Source organism: Chelonoidis abingdonii, chromosome 1, assembly GCF_003597395.2.
Source record: "Chelonoidis abingdonii isolate Lonesome George chromosome 1, CheloAbing_2.0, whole genome shotgun sequence".
NCBI lineage: Eukaryota > Metazoa > Chordata > Testudines > Testudinidae > Chelonoidis > Chelonoidis abingdonii.
Window position 1 is genome coordinate 58306030 of NC_133769.1, and position 14069 is coordinate 58320098.

Here is a 14069-nt window from a genome sequence, read left to right on the forward strand (position 1 = left end):
TGGGGTTGAGGTGAGGCTTTGAGGGGAGGTATCGCAGCATGGGTACTTTTCACCAGGGTTTCTAGGTTTAGTTCTCTGACTATGAGGTATTGAAGAAATTTTCCAAGCCAGGGCTGTGTTTGTTCCCTTTTCAAAATATTGGCTAACATTTTGTGCCGCAGTACCTGGGCACAACAAATGAGCTATAAACATAATGGCTGCTTCAGAGTTTTCCTAATATCAATTTTTTTTGGTCTGGTTCTTAATGTTGTTTGAACTATTTTTATTTGAATTAACCTTTTTTTAGCATGCTTAACTCCCTTTCAAATGAATGGGAGACAGCATTACAAGATTTAATACAGTAACAATATTTACTATGCTTTTTAAATTATCTATATTGTCTCAAGAGTTTTCAGCGGGCCCTCAGGACTATGCTAGCTGTTTCTTTTTCTTGTGTTCTTCCTCTTAATTATGATGTCTTATCATTCCCCAGTCGTCCCCCACAATGGACAGTACTTCTGTCAAGCCTTACCAGATTTCTTCATCAATTTTACATTTATAAAATCTAAACACCCTTTAACGATACTGTTCTGTGAACCTATTTTTATATGATGGTGCATTATTTGTAGTCTTTATTTCTCAGCTTCCCTGTTATCCTCACATGCTCAATCATTTCCTTCCTGTCAGCACAGAGTAAATTAGATGGCTTTTTCTCGTTGGCATCTAAACTCCATAGGTCATGAACAGTTTAGATTTTCTGTCTTTGACATCTCCATGCACATTGTTAGTACTTTCATAAGTCAACTTCTAATTAATTTAGGAATCCTCTAGTGCATGTTTTTATTTGTTACTCAACAGATATCTAAGTAGTTAAATCCCCCCATCAATATTTCTCCTGTACATTTGAATGCCACAAGAGTTCTTCCATGAAGTTTTGAATCCTGTAATCCTGCCTGGTGGCCTTTTAGCAGAGTCACTGCACACCTAATTGTTGATTTCTAGTTTTGACATTGCTGTCATTATCAGTATCATCTCTCCAACTTCTTTCTCAGACAAAGGGCAAATAAATGATTCTGATAGGGATGTCCAACATGATCAAGGGACTGATTCACAGAGCATTTTTGAATTTCACTAAAAGTATAATTTTTCATAAATTAACTGTTTGATGTCATATCCATAAGTGTAATTTTGAAATTTCTGTGGGAAAAATTTTGTACTGAGAAATTTCTGAAAAAGAGTGAAATGGTATTTGAGTAATTGTATCAAATAGAACTTAATGAAGCTAGAGCAAAAATGTTAATATTACTTATGTTTTTTTAAGGCGGAGTCCTCAGCTCCATTATATGTTGAACGGACAGAAGAAACAGAGACAAATATAACAGATAGTACAGAATTATATGAAGACAACCAGCTTCTAGGCCGCTCAAAAGCAATTGCAACAAAAACCAAAGAGATTGAACAGGTGAGTATTTTAGCTTCCTTATTGGCAATATGATGGTTTGTTGAGACTTTTGTAGGTTGCTAGAAATATATATAGCATTTTCCCCCCTCCACCCGCTTAAGGCAGAATATTACATTTTTGCCAAATATTCCTCTTATTTCTTTATAGAAAACTTCAGTCATTTTAATATTTCTTTACATAGTTACAAAAAAATATTCAGATTTTTTTGGAAGTGGAAGTAAGTGTTCGTATCTATATCCATATAACGTATCTCCCTGAAAAAAACCCAAGACCTACCTTAAAAACACAGAAAATGTCTGCCCTTTCTCATGTCTTTGTATACAGCTCTTGACTTCCTGTCTCAATAAGCAAAATAAAGCTAAGAAAATGGCTCCTTCTTGAAGAGTTATTTCATATTCAAATGTTATATATTCAGAGCATTTAATATATTATTACTAATTTAGTCATAGGTTTACATTAGATCAAGTGATCAGAAACTATTTTTTCATTTTCGTTTTCTATAAGATTTAATGTTTAAAAATATGAGTTTCAACTGCTAACAATTGAGTCTCTTTTTTTAAAATGTTACATTTGAATCTCAAAGCAGTTTTGTCTTCATCTGAAGATAACTAAGTGTTAATAGGTTAGATTTTGCTTTGGCTGCAATATTTTGTAGCTGGATGGGGGAGAAAAATGTGTATCAAGACACATTGTTTTGCTCCACTACTAGCTCCTTTTCTTAACAGTGATGGCTAGTCATTGTTCTGTCCATTGCTTATAATGCTCAGCCACTTCTTGGTTGAGGAAAAGATGGAGATCAGCCCATCAGTTTTCATTTGTCTGAAAAGGTTAGATGAAGTGTTAGTATTTCCATGTCTCCGTTAATGTTAAAGCAAGAGTTTCAAGTGCAGCTGAATTTAAGTCATTTATGCCCAACTTAGAGAGCTACAGTCAATACTTTAGAATTTTGGGTCTACTTCAGATTTGCTGTGCTTTAGTGTGCTAGCACAGTCGCCCTGTGAGGGATAGAAAAGATGGACAAACAATCCTTTTCACAATGCTTAACTGGTAACATTGTAAAACATCTCTCTGATCTTTTCCCTAGGCCTTTAGAGAGCATAGTTAAGTCATCATTTTCCACCTGGATTTCTAGTAGGCTTCATCTTGTTGTCTTATTGTTTGGCCTACTAAGCTGATGTTAGTACACTTTGTGTCTACTGAATTGGCACACAAAGGACCAATATCTTCCCTGTCAGTCAGTCTGTTCCACTTTTGGTGGAACATTCCCCGTGTTTCCTCAGACTTGGTGGTTAAAGCAGTTGGCTAGCAAATTTTCCTACTGCATTTGCTGTAAACAAGTGAAGTCACTGTGATGGGTTCTGTGTTCTTAAACATTGCCTGAGCAGCCAGACCTGGAGAGAAGAGCTGGTAGCTATGGCTAGTTCAGCTGTTGCGAGATTGAACTACCTGTTTCTCTGGACTGGGGGGGAATCATAAAAAAGAATCAGATACGTCTAGTGGTGTGGGGAGTGAAAGAAGTGCTGCTGTGAAGGCAGAGGAGGTGCTCTCGGGGCTGCTCCTAGCCTAGCAGATTCTGAGCCAAAGTCCAGCTAGGGCAAAGGAGGAACTGCCTGGCTTGAACGAAGGACTGTGCTGAGACCAAGGGATTGTAATCACAGTAAAAACTACTTTTTGTTTTTCCAAAGTGAATTCTTGGCTGAAAGAAACAGCCTTGTGTGGTTTGTGAACAGTTGGACTAGGTGGAAGGAATGAGTTGTGCATTTGTGTTGTATTTGGACCTGTGGCCAAAGGAAGCAAACTTATTTTCCTGTATTGAGTAGTGAATGTTTTTTCTTCTTTTTTGTACCTTACTTAAGTGGGCTGTGACCCCCCCCAACGCTCAAGAGAGTGTGATGGTTCCATTACACAGTGCCAAAAGCATATACTGAGCCACTCCACCACTGTGAGCATATACTATGCCACTCTACCACTGCAAATTCATATGGTCCTTTTGAAAAAAAGAAATCTGATGTAGAAAAATCATTTGATCTGAAGTCTTGATGAAAAATTACTTAGCTCTCTTTAAGAGGAGAATTTGATTTTTAGACCCCAAAATGCTAATCTTCCATTTCCTATACTGTCAATGTATACTATTGTTACAGAGAATCATAGTAAGTCACTATTCTATTCTATTCTAATACTGTGCCGCAGTACTTGAGTGCCTTCCAGTACTGCAATAAGCAGCATGACTATGTATCTGTTATGTGTTGTTTTTTCTCTCATCCTCTCCCTCGAGGGCAAAGTATGTGCTCTGGAGAGTCTTAGTTTGGTAGTATGTGGTTTTGTTTTGGTTTGTGTTATAGGCAAACCTGTTGCTTTGTGTTTATATTAGAGAAGACCAGAAATGTGCCTTGCACTTTGAGTGGTAAGTGATGAGGTTTGTGAAGGTCCTTAGTTCTTGGAGGAATGTATTCCATAGTCTAGGACCACCCCTGGAGAAAGTTCTGTCTCCCACATAAGGAAGCTTTACTCTTATTGTTGAGAGTTCCATTGCATCAGAGAAGCACAATTATTGACAACAGTCTTCACCCTGGAGCTTGAGATAATCTTTTAGATATCCTGGCCCAGGCCACGGAGCACTTAGAAGTTAAGGACTGAGATCTTGAACTTCATTAAAAATTCTGTGGGAAGCCACTGTAGAGAGTAGAGGACAGATCTGATGTGCTCACAGTAACCTGTGTAACTGGGGAGACATCCTGCATGTTCTGTAGTAGTTAGAGTTTTCTAAGTGCTGAAGGCTTCATACCCAGATATATTGCACTGCTGTAGTCCAGCTGAGAGGTGACAAAGATATGAATAGCTGAATCCAGATCTTTGTCCACCAGGAACAGATGAAGTTTCCTAGCCAAGCTGGTAGCAGCATCCACGAGCAGTGCTTTCGATGTGAGAGTGTAGCATCAGTAAGCCATCCAACTTCCCTTCTACACTCTGGACTGAAACGACGAATTGTGGGTGTGTATCTTCAGCCAATAGAGACTACACAGCTATTCAGAATATTTTCCTCTGCCCACCAGCATCACCTCTGTTTTGCTCGAGTCCAGCTTCAGCAGCTGTTCTTCATCCATGAGCTGATCTTATCCAAGCACTGGGCTATGTTGGTGGTAGTGAAGTGGTCATATGCAGTGAAGAATAGGCAGAACTGTGTGTCATCTGCGTATTGCTGGCACCTGAATCCATGTTTTCTGACCAGTTAAGTTAGTGGTTGCAGGTAGCTGTTGAAAAGGACTGAAGAAGAGTTGATCCTTGTGGAAATCCACAAGTGAGGATTTGATGATGGAGGTGCACTTTTCCATCTCTACTCATTGGGTGCATCCCTTCACAAAGAATTCAAACCATTTTAGTGCGTTATGTTGGACCCCTGATATTTCTCGCCTGTGAATCAGCAGACTCTCATGGTCAACAGTGTCAAAGTCTGCAGAGAGGTCAAGAAGGGTAAGAATGGATGTCTGCCCTCTCCTCCATTGACAGAAAGAAATCACCCAACAGTGCCACTACAGCAGTTTTGGTTCTTTGATCTGGCTTAAATTCAGATACTGTTGGGTCTAGACTGTTAGCTTCAGTTAGATGAGCTTGTAGTTGGCCTCTTGCTATCATTTCTGTCAGTTTGCTAAGGAATGAGAGGTTTGACAATGGGCAGCAGTTGACTAGAATGGAAGAGTTTAGTCTTCAGTGTTGGTCAGACTGTTGCATATTTGATAGAATTAGGGAAGATTCCTTCTCTGACTGAGGCACTGGCTATTTTGGTCACTAGTGACTGTGAGTAGTGCTTTCTGCCATCTCCTGTTGACTAAAAGACTCCATCCCTTTCTGGTGGATGAAGACCTGGCTTCAGTTATTCTTGCCTTCATCTTGACTGGGCAACAGCAATGTGATATGCCAAGGCATGAAACCGTCAGCACTTAAGAAACTCAAACTAGTAAGAAATACTGCAGTGCATCTCCTTAGCAATACATACTACCATGAGTACATCATATCTTCTCTCCACTCTCTACACTGGCTTTCCATAGAATTTTGAATCAAGTTCAAGGGTCTTGGTCCTTATTTTCAAAGCTCTGTATGACCTGGGACCAGACTATCTAAAAGATCATCTAAAGTTCCAAAACAAAGACCGTAATTGATAACTTTACTCCTCTGGCACAATGGAACTCTCAACAGGAAGAGTAAAGCTCAGTGTGGGAGAGGAAATGGGACTGAAGGATGAATTCTCCATAGAACTGTACCACAAATCTCACCACTTTCCACTTCAAGTGCAAGGCACATTTCTTTGACCTGACCTTCTGTAATATAAACACCGACCAATAGGTATATTTAACTAATAATAATAATAATAATAAGTTAAAAATCCTCTCTCAAACCAAAACATTCAACAGCATATGCTTCTCCCTTTGGGGAGAGGAAGAGAGAACAAGCTTGTGACAGACATGTAGTCATGTTGCTTAATGTACTGCTGAAAGGTGCTCAAATATGTGATGAGTGCAGTATAAAAACTTATATGGAATAGATAGTGTGGCACTAGTTGTTCATCACTCTCTTTCACAAGCCAGGAAAGTTATGGGTCGGAGTCACAAGTGGGTTGAGACTCCTTTAGGGTATCCAGAATATCTTGATGGGTGAATGTACTGAATTCTGGAAATGCAGGTAGGCATAGTTTTGGTGTGTATAGGCGGAGTGAATCCATACTGTTTGAAAAGGCTTCCGGAATGTTACATGACTCTCTGCAGTTTCTCCCTGGTTGAAACAATCTGTCATTGTTTACATTTGCATTTAGAATAAAATGATAGGTTATAAATTCTTTTGTGTAAAGACTGTCATTTTGTTCTGTGTTTGTGCAGAGAGTAGCACAGTGGGGCAGTAATTAATGAGTAGGGCTCCTATGTGCTACCACAATACAAATAATATCTACCTGAATTTTTTAAAATCAGTTATAGTTACACGAAGGATGATGCAACTGCTTCCAAACGTATAGTAAAATAATTAGTTCTCACTTTAAATAAAAAAATAAACTAAAATGAAATCCAAATAACTAGAGGTCAGACAACAGATTCTCAGGTTATGTAAGTAGTTGTAATGTAAAATTGAATTATTCTGTTCAGCCACTAAGTCAGACTTTATTTAAGCTAACCTCAGTCATACTTGGCAGAGCTTTAAGGGATCTTACAGCGAACACATCCGGTATGTATCTCTCTAAGCAGTAAGTTCTGTAGCCCGTCCATATCTGGTCAGAAGACTGACCTGCTAGTAGCAGCTCTGCAAGTTACCATTTACAAGAGGTACATGACATGGTGTCAGAAGTAACTTAGTGCCAGAGGAGAACAGAAACAGAAGGATGAGAGCAACAAAGGTTGCAATATCTCATCAACATGCTACTTCTCCATGCCTTAGAGTACTTCAACTTTGACAGACCTTTAAAATGGACAGACTGGAAGCAATATTTTGCAGGGTATTGAATTGCTACAAACTCTTTAAGAAAATTGATCTATAGCAGGGGTAGGCAACCTATGGCACGGGTGCCGAAGGCGGCACATGAGCTGATTTACAGGGGCACTCACACTGCCTGGGTCCTGGCCACTGGTCCAGAGGGCTCTGCATTTTAATTTAATTTTAAATGAAGCTTCTTAAACATTTTTAAAACCTTATTTACTTTATATACAACAATAGTTTAGTTATATATTATAGACTTATAGAAAGAGACCTTCTAAAAATGTTAAAATGTATTACTGGCACGTGAAACCTTAAATTAGAGTGAATAAATGAAGACTCGACATAGCACTGCTGAAAGGTTGCCGACCCCGATCTATAGGTATACTCTTTAATTTATGCTATGGGGAAGCAGGCAGAGCATATCTTTAAATCTTTTGACTTCGCTGAAGACAATCATAAAGATGAATATGAAAGGTTCTGGCTAGTTTGATGCATTCTTTAAACCTTAGAGAAATATGGTTTATGAAGAGCATGTTTTCACCTGAGAATTCAAGGACCAGGGGAAAATGTAGAATGTTTTATGAGAGCTTTTTGTATGCATTGGCTGAAAACCATGATTTTTTGGAACTGTAAAACATGAAAATATCAGACCACCTGGTTACTGGTTTAATAGATTAAAAAAGGGTTCACAGCAGTTACAATTAAAAACCATCTTAACTGCAGATAGAAAAGCAGTCAGAACTAGTCAAACAGAAGCAGGAGCAAAGTGAAAAACCTGAAACTAGCTTAGAAGCTGCAAACAACATGAATGTGTGTCTAGCCAAAGGTTCAAGGTGTAATAAATTCACAATATGTGGACATTCTGCAGCTGTTTGCCACAGCAAAGCAGTCAGTGAGTTGGCTAATATTATAGACGAATCAAGAGCCATTGTTCATGGGATCTATCACATGTGATGACACAGAACCTACCTGCAGAGTGAAACTGAATATTCATGGCAAGACTACTGACTTCAAAATTGACTCAGGAACACTCATCACAGTCATCTCAGAAGGGACTTAGGATAACCTTCAACCTCTTCCAGAGATGAACTCACCTTATACAGCTCTGACCTAGCCCTGGAGGTACTCTGAACTGCAAAGGCCAGTTCGCCAGAGAAACAACTTACACTCTTAATGTATAGCGTTTGTCTTAGTATGCAATCAAAGGACCACAGACCAATAGCCTTCTCAGCTGCAGTGTGGCAGCCATGATGGACATAGTGAGAAAGGTGGAAGAACTTGTTGGACTATAGAGACAATGCTGAACCAGACAGTGTTCATATCCGTCGCAGGATTCCTATACCATTATTTCATAAAGTGGAAACTGAGTTAGAGAATGAAACAGGTTGGCATAATAAAGAGAATCTCTGAGCCAGCAGCTGGTGTGCCCCAGTGGTACTGATTATAAAGAACAATGGCAAAGTACTAAATCTGTGTGGATTTTAAAAGACTTAATGAAGCAGTGAAGCAGTTGTGAGAGAAAAATATATCCTCCCAGCACTGGATGACTTACTTCCCAAAGTGAAAAAAGACTACACCTGTTACAAAAAGCAATCTGGATAGACATCAACTTCAAGAAGTTCTAAGTTGCTTTAGGGCAGTCTGGCCCGAGTATCTGAAGGACACTAATGGAAAGTCTATACTGGAATAAAAGAGCCACACATGGTCGCAACTAGCTCTGGTCATCTAACTCTAGCTTGGGCTGCGGAGCTGTAAAACTTCTGTGTAGACATATGGGCTCTAGGACCCTCCCCCCATTGCAGGATCCCACAGCTCAAGTTTCAACCTGAGCCCAAATGTCTACACAGCAATTTTACAGCCCCGCAAGCCTGAGTCAGCTGACCCAGGCCAGCTGTGGGTGTTTAATTGCTGTGTAGACATGCCCTAAGGAAGTGACAAAAGGCTACTTTGTGGTACATGGACAAGTAAGCAAGTCAAATAGACTCATGATTAAAGGTGATTGCATTGTAATTCCAGATGAAATGAAAGGAGGAATCCTAAACCTCATCCATGAAGATCATCAAGGATTAACAAAATGCTGTGGACAAGCCAACCGTGTGGTGGTCAAGCAAGAGCAAGGGCATAAATAATGAAGTATCTACATGTGAACGTTGCAGAACTAACAGACTCAGACAGGGATCAGCAACCTTAGTCACGCGGCCTGTCAGGGAAATCCACTGGTGGTTTGTTTACCTGCAGTGTCCACTGGTTCAGCCGATCACAGCTCCCACTAGTTGCGGTTCGCCATTCCAGGCCAAAGGGGGGCTGTGGGAAGGGCGGCTGGCACATCCTTTGGCCCGCGCCGCTTCCCACAGCCCTCATTGGCCTGGAACGGCGAACCATGGCCAGTGGGATCTGTGATGGGCCAAACCTGTGGATGCTGCAGATAAACAAACTGGCCCGGTCCCCCAGTGGATTTCCCTGATGGGCCGCGTGACAAAGGCTGTCAATCCCTGGACTAACACAACACAAAGAATCCTTAATAACAACATGTCTACCAGACAGACCGTGGAAGAGAAAAGCTGCAGATTTATGCAAATTCAGGGGACATCAATATCTGGTTGTAGAGGACAGTTTTTCCAGGTATATAGAAATAATGATATATAATAATGTTATATATAAAATAATAATTACATGGTGCAGTGCTATCAAGAAACGGAAGTGCACTTTTGCTCATTTCCGTATTCCAGAACAACTCATGATGGACAATAAACCCCAGTTCACTGCAGCAGAATTTGTCATTCCAAACAAAATATAATTTTGATCATATTACTAGCAGCCTACATTACCCACAAGCAAATAGAGAGGCTGGGAGAGCTGGACAGAGAGCAAAGAAAATCCTGCAGCAGAATGATTCAATTTTTGCTCTTCTGAGCTACAGCTCAATACCTTAGCAGATACTGGATATAGTCAACACAACTTCTGATGGGACAGCAACTCAGGTTCTTTTCCAAAGCTGGAACAATAGTTCTATCTCCAGAGTGGCCAGACATAAAGAAGGTAACCAAATCAGATAAAAAGATGAAAAGAGCTTAAGAACACTTTTACATCAGATGTCACTCAGAAAACTGCCTGATCTAAAACTTGGTGACTGGGTTTCTCCATCCAGTTTCTCTAAACTGGATGGAGAAAAATTATGGGCAACTTATAGCTGTTGTAAAGAAAAAGAATTCAGCACCTAGATCATATGTGATTGAGACTGACACTGAAGAGTGCAACAGTAACTGTCAGCATCTACTGTTTGTTCCTCAGAAAGAACAATCAATAGAGCAACTTCTACAGATGGCGCATGCAGAGCAAGAAAATAACTCAAGAATTCCAACTGACTGCAGCCAGTGTTTACAACTAATGGACAGATAGCATACCATATTGTTTACCTGTCCAGGTTGTATAATTAGAAAAGAAATACAATTCAGAGACACTGAGACTGATACTTCGAAGATAGCATGAATAATGTACATTTTGTGAATGGTAGAAATGTAGTTCTGACAGCAGATGTAAAATTGTATTATACTGTTCAGCCACTAGGTGGCACTCTCGGCTCTCTGTGAGCTCAGATCAAGTGTAATACCTTATTTAAGCTAACCTCAGCTATACCTGGCAGAGCATTAAAGGATCTTACAGTGAACACATATAGTGCGTCTCTAAAAAGTAAGCTCTGTAGCCAGTCCATATCTGGGGCAGAAGCCTGGGCAGCACTCCTGCAACCTACCGTGTACAAAGAAGTACACATGCCAGCCACAGCTGCACTGAAGTCAGTGAATCTTTGACAATTTACACCAGCTGAGGATCTGCCTGTTGACCTTATAAATACGATTGTCAAGGTTGATAAAAATTTTGGCCAAAAAATTCATGCTATAATCAGTAAAATCTAAAGTCAATGACTGACATAATGTTGCACTCACTGTATTTAAATAAATCTAATTTAAACTCTGTAAAATACATTATTTTCAGGATCTTGGTTCACAATGGTCTGAGAATAATTTGGAGTTTTTGACTAGGGGGAAAAATCAGTTCTTTTAAAATTGCTTTGGATCTTAGAACTGTCCGATTTCTTAGAAATAAATCTAATTTAAGATGGTTTTAGTATTCTACTAAAATATTGTTTTATAGCTAGGATATATTTTCATTCTATTGAATAAAATCTTTATTGGTGGTTTTTAAATTAGGTACTGTGAAAGAGTTTAGAGTTAGCAAAATATGGCTTAACGATGTTGTAAAATGACCTGAAGAGCGTTTCAGCCATATTTCAGATCAGGGATTTAAGTCTGATTACTTTTTAGTTCAAGAAAATTAAATTTTATGATGTGCTTACATTTTACTTTATCATATTTTTTGATATTATGAACTGGAGAATAAAATCATATAAATATATACTTTGAATAGTGATAAAGACTGTTCCATTGATTTCTAGACTTCAGTTATCTAAAAAAAATTTTTTTTAAAACTTTGCTCTTTCTATTTAATTTCTGTATAAATACTGAAGCACCCCCCCCCCCAAAAAAAAAGGCTATGAAAACCAAATTTTTCAATCTCTGTGTTGAACTACTCATTAATAGTTTCATTTGGGTAAGCTCCTCTGCTGACAATACTGTTGAACTAAATGCATATCTTTGTTTTTGCAGAATAAAATTATATCCCTTAATATGCAGTTTTAATTTACCTAGTTATGCAAAATTGTTTCTGAAGCTAAAATATTTAAATTTTAAAAGTAAAGCTTTGGAATTAAGTACACTTCAGGGAAAGGAAAAATTGATTTGCTAATCAGGTTACATTGGATATTTATCAGGAAGCTTTTAAAAGTGATTGGATTACATATGTTTTGTTTTGGGTTAGTTTAGTCTCTAACATGAATAGCAGTAATAATATTTCATTTGTTATGGTGAATATTGAATTAAACAGCAGTTGCTTATTAATCTATGGGTTTGGCAGTCTTCACAGTTACATAAAACGTGTCGTCTTAATCTAGTATGAAAATAATTTGAGTACCACATTTTAGTGAATTATATCTGGAATACTTGACATTTTATTACAGTGTATCTTACTAGGCAGGGATTATTACAGTACAGCAGTCACTGGAGAGCACAGTGCCACAAAACTTATGTAAAAAACTTTAATTCTTCTGCAGAGGGATACACATAAGGTGTTAATTTTGAAGATGAATAACCATGGACAATCATGGAAATGTAAACTGAATCTGATTTGCAAAGTAGGATTAGCGTGATGTGCCATTATGCTTGAGGTATTTCTCTTTGCTTCTGATAGTGATATCTGATCAGAAGACTTTGATCCTCCTGGCCTTTCAGCTGCTTCCCCCTAAACTCTTGACTTATTTCTCTTGGAAGCCCAGATCCAGTCCAAGTCCCCTCTCTCTAAAATTCATTCTCAGTCTCGAACTTTCTCTCTTATGCCAGCATCTTCCAAAGTCCTGACAAATCCCTCCTCACTTACCTCACAGACCTTAACCAAGAAAAAGAGCAGAATTTTCAAAATACGTATTTTTAATCAGGGATTCGGAGCAATCAAATTTTTGAATTGCTCCGCTCCAGCTCCGTTCCAGCTCCATGCATAAAACCTATTGGTCCGTGCACCAACTCCGGGCTCCACTCCAAAGCCCTGTTTTTAATTCTTTGCATGGTACTGTTTCAGCCAGACCCAGTGCAGAACTGTCCTGAGTGACAGCATGCACTATGTATGTCAGTGAGTAAATTCAGTATTACACAGCAGGGAAACAGGCAACCTGATGCCCACAAGCAAGCATAGTGGTAAACACTAAAACCATTATTTCTTAAAATTAAAATAAAATAAAGAAAGTTAAGCAGTCAAATGAAATATTCTTACAGGTGTTTTGTTTAATTCAACCGCTATGTGTGTCTGCCCATATTTTAGCCATTTTAAAAACATGTTTTTCCATCATCATGGTCAACAAAATGATCTAATTTATAATTGAGCAATCACAGAATTTCAAATCTTGAAAATGGAATTGGACTATTTAAATCACAATCAATTATCATTATCATTCACAGCAAAATGTTTGTGTATCACTGTGTATTTGTGTGATAGACAGATTTATTGCAGGCATTTAATTCTTGACCTGAAGAAAACATGTAGCTATCAAAAGGTAACTAGTGTTATTGTTTATGGTGGGACAAAGACTGTTAAATAAGTAATGACATGGAATAACATTTTGCACTTCTGTAGCATCTTCCATTTGAGGGTCTCAGAGTGCTTAGAAAAGGTAAATAAAGGTGAAATACTAGGGAAAAAATTGTAATAATAATTTGGCGAGGACTCAGGAGATATGAATTCAGTTCCTGGCTCTGCCACAGACTTTCTACATTACTTTTGGCAAGACCCTTCATACCCTAATCCAGCAAAACTTTAAAGCACATGCTTAACTTTAAATGTGTGGGGTTCCATTGACTTCAATGGGACCATCCATGTGCTTAAAGTTACGTGTGCTTAAGAACCTTGCTGAATCAGGGTGTAGTGGGGCGGATTGCCCCACTCCTTGTGAAAGTGGGCTGTGGCAGGCCAGGGGGCCTGCGCTGACAGGGAGCCAATTAGAAAAGGGCTTATGGGGAGCCAATCGGGGCCCAGATTGTAGACAGCCAATCAGGGCCAGGCTCAGAGGTATCTAAAGGCTGCCCAGAGCAGGAGCAGTCAGTCTGTCCCAGACCTTCGACAGGGGAAGGTCAGTCTCCAAGGGGGAGACTAGCACCGCGGACAGCGCAGTGCTGGGCAGGCTCAGGGAGGCCAGAAGGCGCTAGCCCATAGCCGCCAGGCTGCAGGCCCTGAGGGGAAGGGCCTAGCGGGTGCAAGGGGCCGTAGGGGAAGCGGCCCAGGGAAACAGACTGAGGAGGAAAAGGAGGAGGACAGCAAGGTGGATGCCAGAGGGTCCCTGGGCCGGGACCCAGAGTAGAGGGCGGGCCTGTTCCCCCCCGGCCCTTGCAGTACACCCAGCAATTGGCCATAGGGAGCGACCATTATACCACGCCAGATCCCTGCCAGGAGGGATTAGACACAGAGGGCAATTGGACATGGTTGCATATTGTGGCTGGAATTTGGGACTGCTGATGATCGATCCCCGGAAGGGGGTGCAGATAGACTAAGGGGCACCGCTGGAGGG

General features: G+C 39.7%; 1 protein-coding gene across 15 annotated transcripts in view; it reads left to right on the top strand.

Moving 5' to 3' along the window:
* PPHLN1 (periphilin 1) overlaps nucleotides 1–14069 on the top strand; it is a 133587-nt gene that overhangs the window by 83355 nt on the left and 36163 nt on the right. For all 15 annotated transcript variants that reach the window (XM_032804602.2, XM_032804612.2, XM_032804609.2 and 12 more), the window contains one exon: nucleotides 1301–1441. In XM_032804602.2, the coding sequence (XP_032660493.1) occupies nucleotides 1301–1441 (141 nt within the window). The remainder of the gene's footprint in view (nucleotides 1–1300; nucleotides 1442–14069) is intronic.